Source organism: Nicrophorus vespilloides, unplaced genomic scaffold (genome assembly GCF_001412225.1).
Source record: "Nicrophorus vespilloides isolate i.1.1-1 unplaced genomic scaffold, Nicve_v1.0, whole genome shotgun sequence".
Taxonomy (NCBI): domain Eukaryota; kingdom Metazoa; phylum Arthropoda; class Insecta; order Coleoptera; family Silphidae; genus Nicrophorus; species Nicrophorus vespilloides.
Window position 1 is genome coordinate 176,411 of NW_017099242.1, and position 21,491 is coordinate 197,901.

Genomic DNA, 21,491 nt, shown 5'->3' on the forward strand with positions numbered 1-21,491 from the left:
TTACAAATAAATTACATCAGATACATAATTTACGATAATTGAAGCACATGCAAGATATTGCTATGTGCATCACTACATAGCGTCGCGTAAGTGTTCGGGATGCTATCGATCTGCGATGCGAGCAACGAGCAGTTCTTAGGATGTTGGGACCTAGGCTCGTGCCTGTGTCCCTGTATTCTTTTAGAATCCTCCAGATCCTTATTCTCTACCACTATTGATTTCTAATGGGATGACGAAGCCGCCCCTATGTTGAAGATTCCCGCACGTTTTAAACAATGTGACCTCAGTGTTTCCCTTGCGTTTGATTATTGTGACTGCATTGTCAACATGGGTACCCGTGCTGCTGCATGTAAGCAATTCTTTTTACCTTCCAATTCTAATGTATGATTGCCGCCGCTCTCTACAATATAGGATAGATTACATCCAGAAGCGTAACCGTTCACCAAACATGCCCCACACTCGTCCACACAGAGCATGTTCTTTCTTTTCTCTTCAATCTTTCCTCTTTCTTTTATTTTCATTTTGATTCTAGTATTCGTATGGTATGGTTCGAGAATATGTTATGCTTCTGTTTATTGAGCAGCTTTTGTAGTTTCTCCTCGGTGTATATACAGGGTGTATCCGAAATGTCTAACTTTCATTCATAAGAACGATGGCATAAACGAGTCGTTCAACGTATACAATAAAAAAAACAAATTCCACTCACGATTTTATAATAATAGAAACTAATTTTATATCATGCTTATAATAGGTTTCAATGAAATATTGAATACATAAAAACAACGTTTAATACGTATATAATAAAGGCAAGCATATGAAATGTGATTCAAAATGGTGCACAAATTTCATTTATATAATCCAACAAAATTAGTTTTTAAATAAACGCAAAACCTATGTAGGTATACCATGTAAAATAATTACGATATATATGCAAAAAGTTCGAAACACTTCAAATGTAAAATATTTAAACAGAAATATGTATACATTACAGCTATTAAATTAATCACATTTTGCAAATATTTCATTGAACAAACATTCAATTAAATATTTAATGAAATAACGAATTCGGTTAATACATATGAATGATTTTAAAATATTATTGGTATGTTTCAATATTTAATAAGAAAATGTATACACATTCCAATTCATCAATATTTAATTTAATTAAAAAAAATATGTAATATATTTAATAACTTCAATCCTCGTAGTTGTTAATAAAAGTTTGATTCGACTTTTTTATACTCAACTCACAATTATAACACAATCACTATAACTTCAAGATTCAATGTCCTTGGCTTTACTATTTAATTCCTGAATGAAAAATCCTGCTAGATGAGCAAAACTAAAATTGTCCTTACAAATGTGTATGTAATGAACAAACTTAATTTATCTTTCATTTATTTAATTAGATTAAATTATTTCGTAATTTGTTAAAGTAACACTGGTATCTTTCCAGTTGTCTTCACTTAAGTCAGTTTATATTCATTATTTCACTCAATAACTTTCTCACAATGTACATGTTTGTATACAAATCTTCTTAAACAAAATCATTGTTTATAGTTCATACTTAGTTTTAGTAAACTTAAGCTGTATATCAGTACTTTTAATTCGACTATGTCCATATGAAATTCCCATGGTTTCACACTAAACCACTACTCAGTACAAAATCGCGAACCAAACTAATAAGACTTGCTTAAGCTCGACTCTTTTATACTCATGTCACAGTTGCAATTCCCCTAGCAGCGACTCCAATACTAAGTGACGTAAATGACCATGATGGTATTAATCCTATAAGATACCACTGGTATCTTCCTACTTGTCTTCACTTTGCACTACAAAGTATTAATTCGAGATATTCGACCATGTTAATAATGACTTACTTTGACTGCTTTCACACGAAACAAATACTCAGTATATAGTCGCAAACCAAACTAATAAGAATTGCTTAAGCTTGTCTCTTTTATAATGATGTCACAGTTGCAATCCAAAACTAAGTGCCGTAAATGACCTTGATGGTATTAATCCTATAAAATATCACTAGTATCTTCCTATTTACCTTTACTTTGCACTTAAAAGTATTGCTTATTATGTCAAGATATTGTTAATAAAATCATCAGATTATACTCCATCAAGATCACTTCTAAACCAAGGTCACTGAATTGTACGCATCTGGTCAATATTGCTCTCACCATTATATTCAAAACTATTACTCTTAATTTATTTTCTCTTGATGACAAAAAATAGACATTCTTCAGTTCCAATACCACCAAGTTGATAAAAACCTCCCATGGGTTCAAAAGGAAACTACAGGTCCAAATGCGCAAGTCAGACTCTTTTATAGTAGACTCAGCTACTAGACATACGCGTTGATAACATAATTTATTGTATTTATATAATATAATAAATAAAGCGTATATATGTATAATATTTTTATAATTATTGCATTAAAAAGCATTGTTATTGTTCGAACAAATTCCATGGATAATTGATGTTTCAGTCTGTCGATTTTCATGTATTATTCGTTTATATTGGTTTAACTGCAAATAGGAAAAAAATATGAAACAAAAAATTTAAAAAAAAATGAAACTTTAATATATTGGATAGATGAATGTTTATGTACAACAAATTTAAATTGCGAAGTTTCATTGAATTAAATGCTTTGGTTAACTAATAGAAGGTTAGTTTTCAAGTTGAACTTTGTAAACAAACATTTCGTATAGGAAACCAAACACTGTGTTTGAGAATTACAAAATGCGGATTTAGCTGCGAATCGATTCGAATTAAATCGCAATTTAGAGAAATCTGATACAGTACGTTATTCGGGCTTTTAATAGGACGATGCATCAATAGCCTTGTTAATTAAACCAAATCGAGGCGGAATGTGGATGAAAACGCGATCGATCGATTACATTTTAATTCAAAAATTAGATGAATACACCCACGAAGACACACGTCACCCGGGTTCTACGTGGTTTGTCCTATTATAATTACATTCAATGTAAAATAGATAAAGCGATGAAGTGGTTACGCAATTTCAATTTCAATTGTGTAATTAACAAAATTGTTCATTGGCGGCTAGTCAAAACTAATCATTTCGCCAACGGAAAGCCGAATAAAGAGCAAATAATATTAATGTAATCGATTGTATGAATGTGCGAGGATTTGCACTGAAAGGGTGTTTCTTCCTATGTGAAGAGGGAATCGATCGATCGTGTACGCATGAATTCACTTGCAATTTAGATTCCATTGTCATCTATTTGTTAGTATAAACCTTTGTTCTAATTTGTAATTATGCAAGCATTGATAATTTTCAGTGTTGTGCAATATCAATGTTTATGAATTCAAAACATATAAATATATTTATTAATAAAATAAATTGGAATTGAAACATATATGTATAAGATAACAGTTTTCTATGGCAAAGTGTAGGCTTGGCTGAAAGATAGTACGTTCATGCAAACGAAGAGTGTGAGTGATTAGTTAACGAATATAATTCGTTCAAAGGAATCGGTTTGTTCGTTGTTCGAATACAAAGCGTTCGTGAAAGTGTTCGTTGTCCGGATTATTCGTTAACCGATCTAGGAAACCCCTAAATTAAGTCCGATTAACGTAACAGTTGTTCATTTTATATATTGTATAATCTGACAAAAAAAGGAGAACCAGAGATTTTAAAGACTAACATATTTTCATAGTCAGTATCAATCAAGACATTTTCTCTAAAGTAATAAAAATGTCCAAATCAAGAAAATAAAGATAACTTTCAGATATAAAACTTACATGAAAAATAGAAAACTAACAAAAAATAAAAAACGTACAAAGTTGTAATCAAATTGGTTAAAAAAACAGAACATTTTTTTATATATTTATGAATCACATGTTTGTCTGGGAAGAGTGATAAAAAGCAATAAAAAGGCTGTGAGGTTTAAAGCAAACTTCACATATATTTGCATTATTTTTTGTTGGTTGTCTGCGCTGGATTTATGTTTACAAATAAAAAGAAGTTTGTTGTTGATTCGTAGATAACACTCAAAATGCATGAAATACATAAAAAGAGATGACAAATATCCATTAATAATGTATGTTTGTATGTGTTTTCATGCCACTACTAAGAATTGATAATGAACGGATTTGTGTAACTTAATATGTTATTTGTTTAAAACAGTTATAAAAAAACTATCATTTCTATATTATTACTTTCTGAGTCATATTCTATGCCAGAGCATTGTTCACTTTTAATGGTAAATATTATGTAAACATCGATTATGTTTGTATCGGTGGAGTCGTGCATTTATTCCGCTATACGTGGATCTGCTGATACTTTCCTTTATTTAGATAACCTTCGGTTAACTTTGTATCGAGTGTCCTTTTGTATCTCTATTTATCCAATGTCACAGTTGTTTATTTGTACTCAGCTTGCATTTTGCAGTTTACGCTCTATGTTTCATTTCCTTATATTCCGTTATACCGAAAATAGATTGCATTCCGACGCATGTAACATTTCCATTCGCAAATAATTTCCATACCACTCCTTCGCGTATTTTCAATCACATTTGAAAGGAAATTTCATCTCGGTCGGTTGGTCTATTTCCATCTCTATACGGATCAAATTTGAATATACGTCATATTACATTTCTCCCATTCAATTTCCTTTTATATATTTTATATCAAACCAATTATATCAAGCAGTTGTTACAGTATCTTAAGTTTATTTAGAAAAAAAAAAAACAATAAAGGAACGCTACTGAAAGAATTAACGAAAACTAAGATTCACAACCTATGGTCATCTAAATTACATTTAGTTACAGGTGTCACTAGCAATTGGGTATCAGTACAACAACAATGTTGGATGAACTTGTTAATGTTACCAAAGAAGAAGTACATTTCAAATATGATGTTCATGTGAAGAGAAAACAATTAGAAAATACGTTTATAAATATTTTCTTGTTAGTAATATTTTAAGATGTTGAAGCTCAATCAATAATTCTGATATTAAAAAAGAAATGAAAATGTTAAATTTCGGTATATACAAATTAGAGTTGTGATTTGCATTTTAATGTTTCAGTTATTTTGTACTTGACTTATTTTAAAAGAAATAAACTAAAAATAGTAATTGTTTATAGAAATTTATCGTTGTTGCAAATTATTAAAACTTTAAAGAAAAAAATCTTAATACTAGCATATTGCCCTACCACTTCAATTAATCTTAAGACTTAACAAATATAACATCTAAATTCTCTTCCACCCGCAGTAAACGGAAAACATTAAAACTTTTAAAAAGATTTATTGATTTGTAGTCGTAAATGTAATTAGGTTCTTCTCTTTTCTTTTTCTTCACTTTGTATAATTAACAGATTTTCTTTTGGGAAAATATTTGTTGTTGTATCATATATATATATATTCTTTGTTGACGTCTTTTTTTCCTTTTTATCTCGTTTTTTTTTTTGGTTTAGATATAAATCGAAAAATTGGACTCCAATTATTTAGAAAAATATTACGCTTTACTATGCCTAGGTGAACCCTCCGAAATTAACTGTGACTTCAATATAAGAATGTCGTCGTCAGATATACTGAATCATCTACCCAAATATCCTTTCAATGATATGGATCTATTTATACAATCTGATGACGTTGTGTAATGTTGCCTTATTGACATCCTACAACCATCTCATGACGTTCGAATATTTCATTCACGAGATTGTACATTAATGTGATTGAATCAATGTGTAAAGGAAAGAAAAATAAGGAAAAAACAAATACGGAATTTGTAGTAATAATTCATGCTTGTATTTACATGACAGAATTCCAATATTCGTGTCGTTAGCTCACGAGATACGTATCTACAATTCATTCAATATACTTGACGCTTTGGTTATATCACATTAGTTATTTTTAGCATTTGTATATATATATATATGATTCTATTTATTGTACAACTTATTTTCACACAATGTTAGAGTTTACATTACGTATTTAAAGAACTATTACTTAAATCTTAAGATATTCTCATTTACCATGAAAGTAATGAAAGTTATCTATTGTTACATGATTTCATAACTTACAATAATCTGTCCCAGTGGTAGCATTTATCATTTTGATATCCAATTTAGAAGAAAAACCTTCTAAGAAATACAGTTATCAAAGAATATCACCCGATACTAAAGCAATACTTTGCATTCAATTAATTTAAAATAAACAAATATCATTTAAAAATCTCATGAAAAAGCATACCACAAAATTTAAGCAAATGTTTTAACATTTGTACATGAAAAACTCCAACATTGCAAAGCATAAATATTTTATAATTTTTTATTTCATGTTTATGTTGATTAAAAATAATGTTTGTAATCAACTTATGGAGTTATCGGCTGGATTTAAAAAAGTAAAAGTTCAAAGGAAAATTGCTTTGCCGTTGTTGATAGAAAAAGTTTTGCGGTTCGAGTTTGTGAAAGTTTGAGAATCAATTTTATATCTTAAGCTTGGCTAGACATTTCCGATACAACCTGTAAATATTAATATAAACATTAAAAAAAAAAATGCACCCAATATATTTTTCTGAGTGTTTACACTTTTTTTTGTTATATGCTGCCTTTCCCTTCAAATTTTATACATATTTATTAAATCTTTATATTTTATCTATATATAAAAAAAAGGAAGATGAAATGTGATGGAATCGAATTAATCTTAATATATTATTAGTTACAGTCAAAATACGCAACCTATATGACTTCCAGTTACGGCTTATGCAAGGGGTTATGCCACCCCCATCGGGGGTGGACATAGCAAATACCATCAAATACTTCTCACAAACACTGCTTTGTAAGTTGTCCACAGCTAATTGTGGGGTATGAGAAGTAGATTAAAGAAGTTTATTTACAGCGGTCTTAAAAGATGTACCCAATTCTCCTCTTGAGCTTCTAAAAAATCCAGAAATGGACGCTACTCGCATGGGTTTATACCCTAGCCTCGACTACAAAGGTCTCTACAACTCTTTAATCCCTCTGATCGAAGTTGCACCTTTAATCCAGTACGGCTTGCACGGTAATCAAAACTAGTGAACATCCATCTTATTTTTATTTATCTATGGGCCCTGTTCTCACGTGAGTCTAATTCGAATTTCAGCTTTCGGCCAAGCAATACTCCAATGTTTCGGCTGTTTACTGCCTTTTTTAGAGCACGACCTGATTGACAATCTTCCTTATTTGACTGCTTCATCCATCGCCGTCTTGCCGAGTGCCCTTCATCAAGACATCGTCAACTCATTATGCTTCTACATCCTCCCATTCACAATAAGTATACTAACGAACTATTCGCAAAAGCCGCGCCGCAATTACATCTGTTTTCAGCTCGCCACAAAGAAAAGGATTACGACATCAGTAATTCCGTATCTGCTGTGATAATGATGGTCTTTCAATACTCCACGAATCCCGCTCACCATTGCCAGCTGCTCGAGTGCCTGATGACCTTAAAGCAATCAATCTTGAAAGACATCTTGAGCGTTATAGCTTATGGAAACAGCGCAGCACGTTCGTCCGCTGCAAAACTTTTGTTTTACTATTGGCCTACATTTAATCCTAATTTGTTCGACCGGAAGAACCTCATTTGCAAAATTGCAGGTACATGTATAACCAGGAAGCCTTTGATCTATATATTGTATACTCGTACACGTCGGAAAATCGTTGCTGGAAAATGAGAACCTTTGATCCTAATTGGCTTATTTCCTACAGATCCGGCACCGTTCGTATGTCAAAGGGATTCCTGTCCGAACGCCGGAAATGCGGAGGCCGCCAAAGTCTGCTATGATCATTGCATTTCCATTACATTCGCAACTGATTCACCACCACCTTTGTATTTATGTATTGAATGCGCTAATGAAATCCACCGAGAGCATCCAAATCAGATGTTTTTTGACATTCTGCATCCCATGCAACAAGTTTCAATGGTTTGCGAGAACAAAGTGAGTAATTTTTTTTTAGTATACTTTCTCGCTTTTGCAAATTTTCATTAGTATTTGTAACATATTTCCCAATAATCAACAACAATGAATATCAAACAATTCTAAAAAATAAATATAGTATTAAAACAATCTCATCAACAGCAAAAAAAAACAAATATATCTTTTATATAAAATGACAAAACCTTTTACTAGCAATTATCTAGTGCTTTACTGTGGTCACTACTTGAATTAATTACGTGACATGACAAATTCAGGCAATATCCGATTTAATCAAATAAATTCACTAAATATTTAGGGATAACGATAAACGACAAACTAAATTGGGATACCCACATAGACATATTAACAAAACACGACAGCCGTGATTGGAGCGATGCACAGAACAATAAAATACATACCAGAACTGTACATAGTATAAATAAATAAAAAATCGTACAGTCCGGTGAAGCCGTTGAAGACATGGATTAGTATTGTTGGGTAGAGCAGGAGTTCTCAAAGTGTGGGTTGTTTTTCCTTTAAAAAATTTAAGTGAAAAAAAAGGTCGCCAACCCCTGGGGTAGAGGAGCAATATTATAGCTATTATAGCAATGCAATCGCAGAAGAAGGCAAGGAAACCAATTGGTGCAGTGAGACACTATCACACCAACGGACACCGTGAAGAAAGTGTATTTTTATCAGTTATTTTTATATGATTTTGGATGAAATAGAATGAATAGAACACAAATATTGTATGAGGTGTGGTTGACAATGGAACGGCCGAAGCCGTATGAGAGATTGATAGAGTAGACATCCAGTGGTTCCGAATACGCCGACTCCCATTTAATAGATGTGAAACATTTAAATATGGAGCAGCTGACTGCAGGAGACATGGAACAAATTAGGAAGTACGCATAGGACGGATTGTTCCACCGATCCGTCGGAGAGTGTGAATAGAAGGACCATAGTAAAGATTTTCGGTCTTTTCAACATCAAAACCAAAGACTATAGGAGTTTCCATGGGAACATAACATGTCGATAACAATAAATAATATTTTGAAGAAATTAACAATCCCTAAAATACAAATAGAGGGAACTGAGTAATAAATTCGTAAAGAAGCATTAAAAATTGATATATAACAAATGATATGTGGATAGCATTAGACTCCATATTCAATAAGAAAAACTAATGATAATTGGAATAAAAGAGCTTCAGTTAAGTGTTTCTATAATTGATCTCAATAGGTGAAAATAACAACCGCGAGTGATGACTACAGGACAGGAGTGGATTTAGGCACATTTAGGTCTTTAAGCGCTGCAGCTCAGCGTCAGTCTCGCGGCCAAAACCGAAAAAACCGAAACTTGAGTTAATTGGATATGTCTAATAGTTTTAGTCCAGTCCCCAGACAGTGTTGTTCAAACAGTGTTATGAAGCCACAAACTTGCAGATCCGCCCCTGTTACGGGGCAACTTTTTATGTAACTAAGATTCCATAGACAACAGTGAGAAATTCGGAATCGAGGTTGAAAAGGATTTAAGATTAAAAAAAAGAGTATGCTATAAGATAAAATTTTAAAAAACTAAACAAACAAAAAATCAATGAAAAGAAACCAAAGATGAGCAAAACATATGTGTTTATTGTAAATATATAATAAATATAAATAAAAAAAATACGTGATAATAAATAGATAATATTTAAAAAATTAAAGTAAATTGTTGTCTGAATTGTTTTGTAACTTAGAAAAATTCATAAATCGAAATGTTGCAAAGGGGAAGCAATCTGTATTTATTTAATTGTGCTGAGATGAAGAATTAATAATGAATCTTATTTATTCAGAACTGTCGCTCTACTGACAAATCAGCCATATCAATCTGCTTTTCGACGGAATGTGCAAGCTACAACGGAAACCATCCAATTCGTTACTGCGAGCAATGTCACAACAACCGACATAATAATAGAAGAGGTGGTGACCACGTGGTGCACAGAAGTTTGCCACCAACGTGGTCAATGGACGCCGAAATGCAGACGTATATGGTAGAAGCAGTGGTAAGTCTACTGAAAGAAGCGAAAGGAACATCAACTGAAACGAAAGAGAACAGCGACAACAAAAGCCCGGTGCCTTCGGTGGATAACATAACATTAGAGGAACGACAACTATTGGGTAGATATGGCGTTTGGTTGCTAGTGGGTCGTTGTACGCCAGACGAGAACACTCCGATAGAAATATTGGGGCGGCTACTAGCCATGCTCTTTCACTGGTTTCATATGACCGCATATTCGTATGATGGTCAAGATGAGAGCACGCTGGAGAAGCTGAAAACCGAAAACGTGTGTGGATGGTTGAGAGACATCAGCGCAACGCATTACCAATTATTCATTTCTTGCCTGTTGCCTCATCCACCTGAGTACGCAAGAGTCGGAGGCCATTGGTAATTCCAATACATCTATGCATTCGCATTACTTACTTGTATATTGCAGGGACACACTCGCATCCAGGACGTCCCACTTGAAAGATGGCCTCAACCGTTTGTTTTGCTTGGTCCCATATGAAGTAATAACGCAAGATATATGGGATTACGTGATGCCGCATTGGATGGAAGCTGTAGTAAACGATGTGCCTGAAAAAGAGTTGCCGGAACTTAGAATCATCTTGAGCAAGATCCTGGACACGGAGATGAGTCCGCTGGGATTCGATGCGAAAAAGATGTACAACTTCGTTGCGCAGCGATTCGAGAAAACTTCTGCAAAAGTACAAGAACAAGCTTTACATTGGTTGCAAACGTTAACCATGTTAGAAATTGTGATACCGTTAAATTTATTATTTTCCATCTTCGGCGATGGGGTTAAGTATATGAAGTGCGGCGAGGAGGTCAGTGAGAAGATCGTCAAGCAGAAGCCGGAGGTCATTACTGCCAACGGTTTCCTTGTAGCCACTCCGAATAACGTTAACTCTATCAGTAAGTCCGTCGTAAGTCTAGGTGATTCAGGTTAATTGAATTCTCTTTATTTTTATTATTTCTTAAGCCCCGGTGATCGAGGACTGCGTCGATTCGGCTACTACCTCCTTGTCCGATGACGAAGGACGATTCTCTCATCAAACACAATTCGAGACTGATGCCGAAAGGAACCTGTTTTGTTGTATTCTTATGTTGGATATTCTCTTGAAGCAAATGGAACTGCAAGACATCGACAAGCACACAGGCTTGAACTCGCTGCTATGCAAGGACGTCTGCTGGCTTCTCAAGTGTATGGTAACAGCTGCTTGGATCGGAGGTCATAGCTGCAAGCGAGAGTCGGAATGCGGATACTGCGAGTCCAGCATCATGTGGCACCAACTGTCGCTGCAGCTAATCAAATATCTGTCGCCGATTTACCCGGCGCATCCACCCGACGTGAGTATTGATCCCTTCACTACCGCCACCGTCTGCAACACAACTTTCCTTTCAGCCGCCCCTCGAAGAGAACCAGGATGATGGACATAACCGGAAGAGCCCTCCGGAGAGCGATAAAAAAGATTCCAAGTCAGATGTTGTTTTGAATATGCCCATCCCTGAAATTCATTCGGTTGGTGGTGTTTTGGTTCATATGCCGCATGTCTGTTCGGTACGTTATAAACACACGACATCTAGCGACTAGGGACTACAGCGGCGACGGTGAAGAAAAACACAACGCCGAAACCATCGCATACATATCACCACCCACAACCATTTCCCAATCCCCGCATGCCATCAAATCTTCCACAAAAATTAATACGATAATCATTTTACAAACTGAAAACGTGAAGGATTAGGGAAAGTAAACACAAAGTAGAAGTGTTAGAAGTTAATGATTCTCGCATGATTTTAATAACAGCAATAATCATGTATAAACTACTAAAAAACAAATTAACATTGCTACGGAAAAACGAAAGTTTTTATAAATCAAACCTAATTAAATAGAAGTATTAAAAGAAATTGCATTCAGTACGCTTCTTACGTCGGTTTATTTCGTCCCCTTTCGTGATTTTAATAAACCGATTATGCTCGGACCATAAGGCGCACCGGTTTTTTATTTTCGTAGAAAATCAACTTAGAATTGGGTGCATCTTATGATCTTTTATATATATTGTAAATATCTTAATTCGTACGTTTTATAGTATAAAATTAAATTGTCGTTATGATACATTTACCAGGAATACGAATAAACCATGTAAATGCGAAACTCGATGCATTTAAAATGCATGGTTAAATTGATTCAGCTTCGCTTCAATTTCTCCTCTGCATTTCTCTATTGATTCTAAATTGAGATGATATCTGTCGATTCTTTCCAGCTGAACTATTTTCTTCTTTTTGTTCTAATGTGCATGATACTATTTTTTTTTCCTACGATTATTGTAATTATTAGTTCTTGTTGGGTACAAACTTGAACAGGAAAGTATGATTCGTAGTCTGAGGAAGTTCTCTGGATTATTCACAAGCGGTTTAGATATAAGACCTTTTTACAGATTATGACTGCCACCGTGGAGACTGTCTCCGAGCAATTAGACCTGGCTGCTATAATTCCAGCAGAGAAGGTGGTATCAGCTGTGGCGAGGGCTATTACATTGTCGGAGTCGGATGTTGGTAATGAATGAACAACCTTTTGAGATGATCACTTACGTTTCTTAATATATCTGCACGTGTATCGTAGCTACGGCAACAGTACAGGTGGCAAAGCCTCAGGTGATTGGTGAGAACGACGAGCCGATGGAATCCGATTTGGGGGACGACATGGAAAACTTCTGGCATACATCAATTGGGAAGTTCAAATTCATCGTCGAGGAGCTACCGCAGCCTCTGCAGTATATTTACCAACTACTTCACGAACTGCCAAAAATGGAGAAGCCCGATGTGCTGTACTACATGCTGCAATGTTTGAATGTTCTGATTTTACATGGAGACGCATGTACAAAAGCCTCCAAAGAACACCGCGGTTTTTTCATTTGGTGTCAAGAGAATCTGCTGATTAAGAAGTATAATCGCACGTTACATCCGTTTCCTTATCTTAACTATTATTGTTTTCAGTTTATGGAATTTATGCAATGCGGAACATTCGCACATTTGCCAAGAATCAGTGCCTTTGCTTTTGCACTGTATAACCTTGCCAGCCGGTTCCGACGTGTTTTGGAGGGTTATACAGGAAGAATTCCATAGCACCGATTGGCGAGTACGTTTTGTCGCCGTGGAGCGTGTTACTGTTATAGCTAGATTTATGGATTCCAGTCCACTTCGCAATAATTTGTCATTACAAGCTGCCTTAGCAAATGCATTTTGCTATCTAATTTCAAGTATGGATGATTCCAATGTCTATATCGCACAAAGAGCCACATTATATTTAGGGACAATACACGACAGCGCAATAAAGGTAACAGTTTTACAAATTGATCCATCCACGTTTTTTTTTTTTCCTATAATAATATTTTGTTCTAGTCATTGATTATGTGTTTGGAAACCCAATTCGACTCAGTAATTGTCGATAGGCCAATGGTGCTCCAATCAATATATCAGTTGCACAATTCGTTAAGCGAGAGAAAAATTTTAAACTGGGATTTTTTCCTGAACCGTTTTGATACATTATTTCTAGAAGCACAAATTAATTTAGAGAAATCAGGCGACATAGTTACATATTTAAGAGGTATAAACTTTTGTTAACTTTAACACATTTTCAGCTAACATGTTTGTATTGCAGATTTACGAAACACAGAAGTAAATAGTGAGGCCTTCTTAAGGAAGCTGCATAGAGCAAATGAAGCGCTCTCTCAATCAGACGGAAGTTGCCTGAGCTCAGTGAAAACGCTGAGCGCAAGCTTCGGAACGAAATGGCCTTACAAACGCACAATGTCAGCACCAGCTTCCATTTTACCCCGTCACGATGTTAAAGGTATTCGAATCAAAGAATTATTCATAATATTATTAACTTTTTAAATTTTAGAATCAAAAGAAAAAGTGTACAGTCGACAATACTCAGCCCCGATCTTGAAACGGAAAAGTTCCAGGTTTGGACTCGGTCAGTCTCTAGGCACTAGTATCAGCATCCCAGGTAGAAACTAGATATAGTGTCTTGCTGTAGTGGGCGCATGATGGGTGTGCGTAAGTCGAAAAAAAAAAAGCGAATAAGAAAGCATGGGGAAATGCATGAATAAAATGTTAGAAAGTCTAGTGACATTATTAATTAATTGATTTGCAGATGGCCATATGCATTCATTGAACGTCGTCGATGATCAAAATATCATCGGATTCTTGCAACGGGTCATCGATTTGGAGGAGTCGGACAAAGAGACGATGCATCTGCTGGTGTTCTTGTTGCTACAGTTTCTGTCCAGATCAGACCAGGCGTTCCCAACGGAAGATAAACAGATCACAAAAACTCAGGGAATTGTTCTTAGACATCTTTATTTACTATTGGGTTACAGCCAGAACGACAGAGGTCTATATTTACCGCCGCAACGATTGCGGACTTCACCAGCGTTCAATGTATATCTTTCGATTCTACCGCAGTTGATGGACCAAAATCATCTGATGGGTAGAATACTATTGTCGACTTCGTTAATTTTATTGCAATATGCTCCGTCACCTTTTTATATACCAAATAGTTTAGAATTCCAACAACCAACTTATAGCTTATGGGCTCTAGAATCCCAAAGCAGACGGAACTGGCTAATGTCATTAGTTGTCTTGTTATATAAGGTAGTTAAACTATCATTCGCATCTCTTGTAGTAACTATTCACAATTATATTTCAGTATCAGTATATTCAGCAGCCTCAATGTATGCAACTTAGTTCGTTAATAAAAATAGTTTTGAACTCGTTGGACGCTCAACATCATCAGTGCAAACGTATTCCGGCAACAATAGCTATGGGCGTTCCACCATCAAGATCTAGAGGTAAACCAAACTATTTGTATATTCAGTTTAGAAATGTTGATCTTTCAGATGTTAGTCAACCATCTTTAGGCACAGACAATGAACATATTGAACGGGTGACTACTCCTCCGTTATCACCGATGTATTCGGGTGAAGGGCAATCAGTCCAAGTGTCTGTAAGTTCAAAAGGTGGCAAATCGCAAGTTATGTATACAAAACCATCGTCTGCAGCTAGTATGGAAACTCACTGGGAAGAAGCTATTCAACCTGATAAGAAAGAACGGATTCGGAAAACTACTGAATTCAGTTTAGATGGAGATGAAACCGAGTCTGAACTAATAGCCATACCAGAGAGTGATCTGTCCGATAGCACATTGCACGGAAGTGTTCAAGATGAATTTGAAGAAACTGGCGACGAGTGCAGCGTCTTGAAGCAAGATCGGACAGTGTTAAAGATGCTCGATACTTTGGAGATCAAGAGGGAGAAAGGTAAATCTAATAAGAGGCCGACGTGGTTCATCGGCAGCGAGGAGGACTCGGTAAAATCTTGGGAACACAAGAACTTTACGATACAGGACCTCGGCAAGGGTGATAGTTATGCAAAGAATCGCAGCAAGTTCTCTGGCTTTGTTAATACAGCCGCGTTGGTAGCGGGTGTTCCGAATATCCAGATGGCAAAAACTGTAACCACGGATTCGCACAGACAAGTTACCTGCTCATCGATTGATACTCACCACATCACAAAACCTACGCCTATAGGAAAGCATAAAAAGGTTATAGAACCTAGTATTACTCCAGTTTGTACTCCGGTTTCAGATTGCGACGACTGTTATAAGAATCAAAATCAGCACTTACTTCCCGCGCCATCGATCGAACGACTGTTGCCGATTGGATCGGCACGAACGCCAGGTAATACAAATATCTTCATTTCATGTAGATAAACCTAGGTACAAATCTGGTATAATTCTTGAAAGGGAGTAAACGTTCTTACATAATTTTAGATTCGCCGAGAATATCATCGTTCTTACCTAGTGTCGATTCACAGTTAGAAATTCCTAGCCAAGAAAGATTATTGCCCATAGGGCAACACAATAAAGATATCGCTCAGTTAGTAGATAAAGTTCGACAAGCTTTAGGCATCACTATACAACCGAATACGAAACTAGACTGCAAGAAAAACGATATTAAAGAGCACGTGCAGATCCATCAGATCCATTCGCATAGTCCCAGAAGGTTAATTAAGCAAGTAGCTTTGGAGAGTCCACCGAATCCGATTGATATCGAAGATTCAGTATTTAAAATATCAAACCCTGACAATAAACGTAAAACATGTGGATTGAATAGCAACATTATTAGCGATGAGCATTTTTGCGTAGTTACTTCGAATATTGAAGATGGCTTATTGAATGCTCGACAGAGGATGAGAAAAATTGGGCCCTTCACAATGGGAGCTTATGCAATTCGCGATCCCGTGAAGCCAGGTTCTTGGTATAGTCCACAGGCATCCCCGAAGCTAGATATAAACGAACTCAAACAAAGTTCTTTTCGAATTGGTGAAGAATGCGTTAACCAAAGGTATGAAAATACATCGTATATTACAAATAATTTTAAAAATGCCTAATTACAGATGTTCCGAATGCGGGACTATGATTGAAGAATATAGCGATGAAGAAGTTGGACTTTGCATTGTTACTTTAGGGACGTTTATACATCGAGAACCAGCGTTGGCTGCACCTCTGTTACCAGATATATTAAGCATCGTTGCTAAGTATTTCTTTTCTTCTAAGCTAACCAGATTGGAACTTACTAATTTTCATTATTTTTTAGAGTTGCTACGAACGCGAACTACCCTTGGCAAAGCGAAAGCAATATCCATTTACCTGGTGGTGCTATAAGCGTGGCTCATCAATTTCTTAGATGCGTACTACACCAGCTTGCACCTAATGGAGTATTCATTCAGATGTTCCAAACTCATGCAGTAACCACGACGCGCATACAATTTTTTAAAAGTGTTATACAAGCATTGATTGATTTCAATGAGTTGGGCCCTGTAGCGCCTTTACAATTGTTGTTAGAAGTAAGTAAGATTTGATGCAAGTTTTACAATTTTACTTATTTGAAAAATTGTAGACATTAAACTCGAAGAAAACGCTGCCTGTCGAGTCGATGCCAATTATACTAGAGAATATGGCTTGTTACTTAGATTGTTTGCCTTTAGAGGCAGCTTTAGGACCTACGTCTCCTATATGGAACAATGTATTACAGCAATTAGAAATATTATTTAGGAAGTTAATACTGTTACTGAACACGGTAGAAGATATAATGCCATTGCTAAGGATCATGATAACCATATTTAAGATACCCGTTATATCACAATACAAAGTAAGTGCGGGTCGTTGATTCTATGTGCCCGCTGATACTAACATCGAAACTTCCAGGGAATACTCGAACCATTTTCCAAAGTACTGAGTTACGCAATTCAAACAAACGTATTAAAATATAATTATCTAGTCGATGTATGTTACTTATGCAATAGAGCTTTCACGAAGGTATGTTTTCACATTATGCTAAGGCGGATCCAGTGTGCTTATTTAAAACTTTTTCGTTTTTCCCACGTGGACAATATTGATCATCTTGGATCCGCATTAGTTAATTTTATTAATACCCTTCCCCTCCAAATCGCTATTTTTAGGATCGTGATAAGCTGATTTTAAGCCGCATGGTTGTGTACGAGTTGGTTCAAGCTTTAAAGTTTAAAACATCAATACCAGACTCGAATTTGTTGATGTTAATCAACTTAGTGCTTCAGGTAAAACACATAAAACCAGTAAATTTACCGACTGTTAATCATTTGGGATTTTAGGATATAGGTGGATCAATTCCAGCAAATGTAGTATTGCAAGAGTCAAATCCATACTACTTCGACTACGGACCAATCTTCAATACCAGCGTCTCTGAGTGCATGAGACTCCACCTGGGTGACATCCTCGAGTTCTTGACCGACTTCCACACCTTGGCCAAGATAAAAGTATTATTTCATGAATTTAATTACGCAGTTGTATCAATAAAGTCTTTGCTTTTAAGAGTTATTGTAAAGGAGTAACAGTGGGTTTGAACGAAGACACCATTGGGGGCATTATAAAATGTGGTGTCGCGCAGTATCTAGCCTTGGAAATCACCAGAGGCAATGGCAGGGATAATAGGGCCGTATCTCGATACCTCCCTTGGCTCTATAATTCATCTACATTACAACAAACGTAAATAAATCTCGCGTTTTGAGCCCGTCCAGTAAATATTAATATATGTTTTAGACCTAAAGAGTTTGTAGAATGCATTAGTCATATTAGATTGTTGTCATGGTTATTGTTGGGATCTTTGATGCATACTGCTTTGCATGGCGGTGGACACGGCCATACTTTGAGCCAACCAATACCGCAAGAAGCCTCCTGTCAAATAGCTGATCATATTCAAGTTATAATGGCTGGATTCGCTGAACAACCCAAAGCTTCGGTACTCCATATGTCTTCCTTATTTCACACTTTCATTTTGTGTCAGGTAACGAAAAAATTTAGTGTTCCGTTGCCGATTATAACCAACCGACATTCTTATTTAGCTTTGGACAGTATATTTGGAACAAGGCCTAAGTTCTCATCTGCCTATTTCAGAGGCCTACAATATTACCATGAACATATTGTTTCATTTCTGGGACAAAGTCACCCCATGTATTCTCCAATTAGTGCAGCATTCTAAAATGGTAACAATTAATTTCTAGACAATGCCAGATTTACATAAATACTTCGTTTCAGTTAAGCGAAATAGTCAGTTTGCATTTTTTGAGCATGTTAGAAGCTCTGATCGAATGCCAGTCGACGTTTGTAGGGAAATTGTTACCTCTCTGGACACCAGTACTTTGCTCCAATCAAATACAGGCAAGTTGAATTTTAATAACTTTATACTGATGGTACGCTAAAACAATATCACTTACATTCCAGTTGCCTGGTCATCTTCAAGTCAGACTACAGAACTGTCGCAACTTCGTACCGATAATCCATTCCGAAGTACTTCCAGAAAAGTCTAAACAATATATACACAATCCTGTTTTGCTGAAGTGGCTTCAACGGCTGCAGTTTAAAATGGGTCAAATTGAACTGCAATCGTCGACTGCTACGCAATTCTATTCTTTGTAGTTAGTGAAAAGTAAACAAATAAATTTTGAAATAAACCAAGTTAGTTTTTGTTTTGTTTTTTTTTTGAACTTGTATATAAATAAATGCTTTATTTATTAATTCTAGAATTTATTAAAAAACGACAGTAACGCTTGCAAATCATCCTTTGTAACATCCGAGGCATAATCAAAAAGCTAAAACAAATGCGATTACATATCATACTAAGAAGCGTTTACAACAAAGTACCTGTTGCTTGAAATAAGTCAAGTCCAATTTGATCTGCTGACGAATCTTGGAGATGTCGGAGTTTTCGTCGTTGCATTTGCCGTCTACGATTTGTACATTCTTCGATTTCAATTTCAACAGTGACCTCTCCGTCTTGCACACTTGACTGAAGACTTCCGAACAGGAATTCGTATAGGATTCGGTACACTGGCTCACGATGTTGTTCAGGATCACCGATTTATCTTTGAATGAATCATCCAGCTGCTTTTCAAACTCGATTATAGGGTTAAGCGCGGACACGACGTAATCACTTGGTTTTGCTGGTAGATTCTTGTTTGTCCTTCTGTACAGTCTGGGAATAATGTTGATGTCTAGCAGAGTAGTCCTTGCGTTAACAACGATTAAATTAACTAATACTTTCTGAACTGAATTATAACAACGATATAGCGAAGTCTTCGCAGTGTCAATAACACTTTCCATACACTTTAAGCTAGAAGAATTCAACAATGGTCTAAGATCACTCCTGACTTTACTATCCAATTTTTCTATTATGATATTTAAATCACACATGATGCAAATCAAAACATCCCTCGTATGTGCATCATTGGGAATCGTCGGTTCCTGAACAGAAAATATTAATAGTTAATGATTGCATCACAAAAACCAATTATTTAATACTGACGATCCAAACGTTTTCAATCCATTTGAGGTATCTGGAGACTAGTAACAAAAATGACTTGAGGAATTGATCACTGAGTAAAGGCAGAAAGATATTCCTTTGTATCAAATACAATATCTGTAAATAAAGCACTAAAGACACTTGCAATTTCAAGCCAAACATGTTTTTCCCCTTCGCGTAAAAATGATTGCTATTTTCCAAGCCGCACTGCAAAATGGCAGTTTCAAAGACACTCGATACTTCCTGATGACGGATTTCGTAATAGACTAGTAAATTAAAGCGCTTCAGGTGACTGACGAAGCTCGCATTCCGGTAAACTATAGTTTTGTCGCCGTAAGCCTCGGCAATACTTTCCAAGAACCGCCACGTCTCCGTGAAGTTCGTGAAGAACACATCCGCGTGGCCAGCAGCCGTTATACTGAGCAAATTTTTACGTAATAGATTATCAACAACAACCCAATAACAATCCAAAACTATGTTAAACTCTTTTATATCACCAAACCTAAAACAAAAAGTGTTATTAGTATCATGGAATAATTGCATAATAATATTACTTTTTTAATAACTCGAAGTTCAGAATACTTAATGCATCTGTGTATAACTTATTAAGGCTCTTGCAGGAACGTAAGTTCTCCTCACACAATATTGGCTGCAAGAATGGCTTGATTATATTCCTAATGAGTTTAGTTAAATCATCAGTTCTCTTCAAATAAATGTACATGTCTATAAAGATTCTCATTACTCTCTTATCATTTTGTACAAAGGAATTGCAGAATTTTTCAGAAAGAAAATAATTTATTTTCTCATCCTGATCTTCATCATTGGTGTATTCAATATTCAGTGTTCTAAGAATTTCATTGTGCAGAGCATAATTATCAATAAACCTTTGTAAGCATTGCAAGTCTAATTCACTGTCCCCATAACATCTCATTAAAAGGATGTTTGTGTGTTTTAGCACTTTTCGAAATGCTGACAGCTGTTGTATCCGATACTTAAAATCAACGAAATGCTGATACTGCAAAATATGCTGATCAAATGTCTGCACAGCATCATTCACTTTACTTAAAAGCATCTGGAAGCAAGACGATAATCTAGAATATTTGTTAACATTTGATGGATAATTAACAAGCACCTATCGTTTTCTTGAAAACTTTAGCTTTACCTTGACTTCCTCTCGTAACTGCAATATAGGCACATTTAAACTATCAATTTTCTTATACAAACTCTGCAGTTGCTCGGCAATCAGAACCACAGAATCTGTTTGCTCCTTAAGCACATTTGACATTGTGTAAGTGTTCCTCTGCTTCAAATCCCCCAGAGCTTTGAGTATGCTCTGGAGCTCCTTCTTCTTCATCTCCTCATTTAAGAACTTATCAATATTGAATTGATCCTGGAAATCCATCATAACCTCAAACACTAGTTCACAGTGTGATTACGAGAATTATACACATACCTTGTAAAATCCGTCCACCGATTTGGACTCCATAATTAATAAAGTAAATTAAATTACATAAAATATAAAATAAATACAAAAAGCATCAACACGTATGCAATTGATCAAAACACTTTCGCGCATATCAGCGCAGTCTTCTTCATCTGACAGAAGCTTT

General features: G+C 35.6%; 2 protein-coding genes across 2 annotated transcripts; one reads left to right on the plus strand and one right to left on the minus strand.

Annotated features, from left to right (window-relative positions):
• The first annotated feature begins 20 nt into the window (after positions 1-20).
• On the plus strand, positions 21-19,028 carry LOC108564235 (protein unc-79 homolog). The gene is made up of 31 exons (XM_017923207.1): positions 21-349; positions 6,697-6,816; positions 6,877-7,038; positions 7,120-7,290; positions 7,344-7,613; positions 7,725-7,954; positions 9,768-10,360; positions 10,410-10,888; positions 10,956-11,323; positions 11,379-11,534; positions 12,415-12,532; positions 12,600-12,921; positions 12,974-13,313; positions 13,379-13,583; positions 13,638-13,829; positions 13,881-13,955; positions 14,136-14,635; positions 14,691-14,832; positions 14,881-15,720; positions 15,813-16,386; positions 16,439-16,579; positions 16,639-16,888; positions 16,942-17,193; positions 17,250-17,360; positions 17,504-17,620; positions 17,675-17,839; positions 17,896-18,068; positions 18,123-18,366; positions 18,425-18,565; positions 18,618-18,740; positions 18,804-19,028. The coding sequence occupies exons 1-31, from the start codon at positions 247-249 to the stop codon at positions 18,996-18,998; spliced, it is 7,872 nt and encodes a 2,623-aa protein (XP_017778696.1). The 5' UTR covers positions 21-246; the 3' UTR covers positions 18,999-19,028.
• Positions 19,029-19,083: 55 nt separating this feature from the next.
• Positions 19,084-21,469, minus strand: LOC108564236 (conserved oligomeric Golgi complex subunit 2). The gene is made up of 6 exons (XM_017923208.1): positions 21,335-21,469; positions 21,044-21,271; positions 20,436-20,953; positions 19,885-20,383; positions 19,224-19,823; positions 19,084-19,171 (listed from the first exon to the last, which is right to left on the minus strand). The coding sequence occupies exons 1-6, from the start codon at positions 21,365-21,367 to the stop codon at positions 19,100-19,102; spliced, it is 1,950 nt and encodes a 649-aa protein (XP_017778697.1). The 5' UTR covers positions 21,368-21,469; the 3' UTR covers positions 19,084-19,099.
• Positions 21,470-21,491: the final 22 nt, after the last annotated feature.

Excerpts from the sequence above, each read along its gene's own strand:
- LOC108564235 (XM_017923207.1), top strand. The coding sequence starts at position 247 with ATGTTGAAGATTCCCGCACGTTTTAAACAATGTGACCTCAGTGTTTCC. Across the intron at positions 11,324-11,378 it reads ACCCGGCGCATCCACCCGAC|CCGCCCCTCGAAGAGAACCA; the intron begins GTGAGTATTGAT and ends CTTTCCTTTCAG. Across the intron at positions 18,069-18,122 it reads TCATCTACATTACAACAAAC|ACCTAAAGAGTTTGTAGAAT; the intron begins GTAAATAAATCT and ends TATATGTTTTAG.
- LOC108564236 (XM_017923208.1), bottom strand. The coding sequence starts at position 21,367 with ATGGAGTCCAAATCGGTGGACGGATTTTACAAG. Across the intron at positions 20,954-21,043 it reads AGTTACGAGAGGAAGTCAAG|ATGCTTTTAAGTAAAGTGAA; the intron begins GTAAAGCTAAAG and ends TCTTGCTTCCAG. Across the intron at positions 20,384-20,435 it reads AACTTCGAGTTATTAAAAAA|GTTTGGTGATATAAAAGAGT; the intron begins GTAATATTATTA and ends TTTTTGTTTTAG.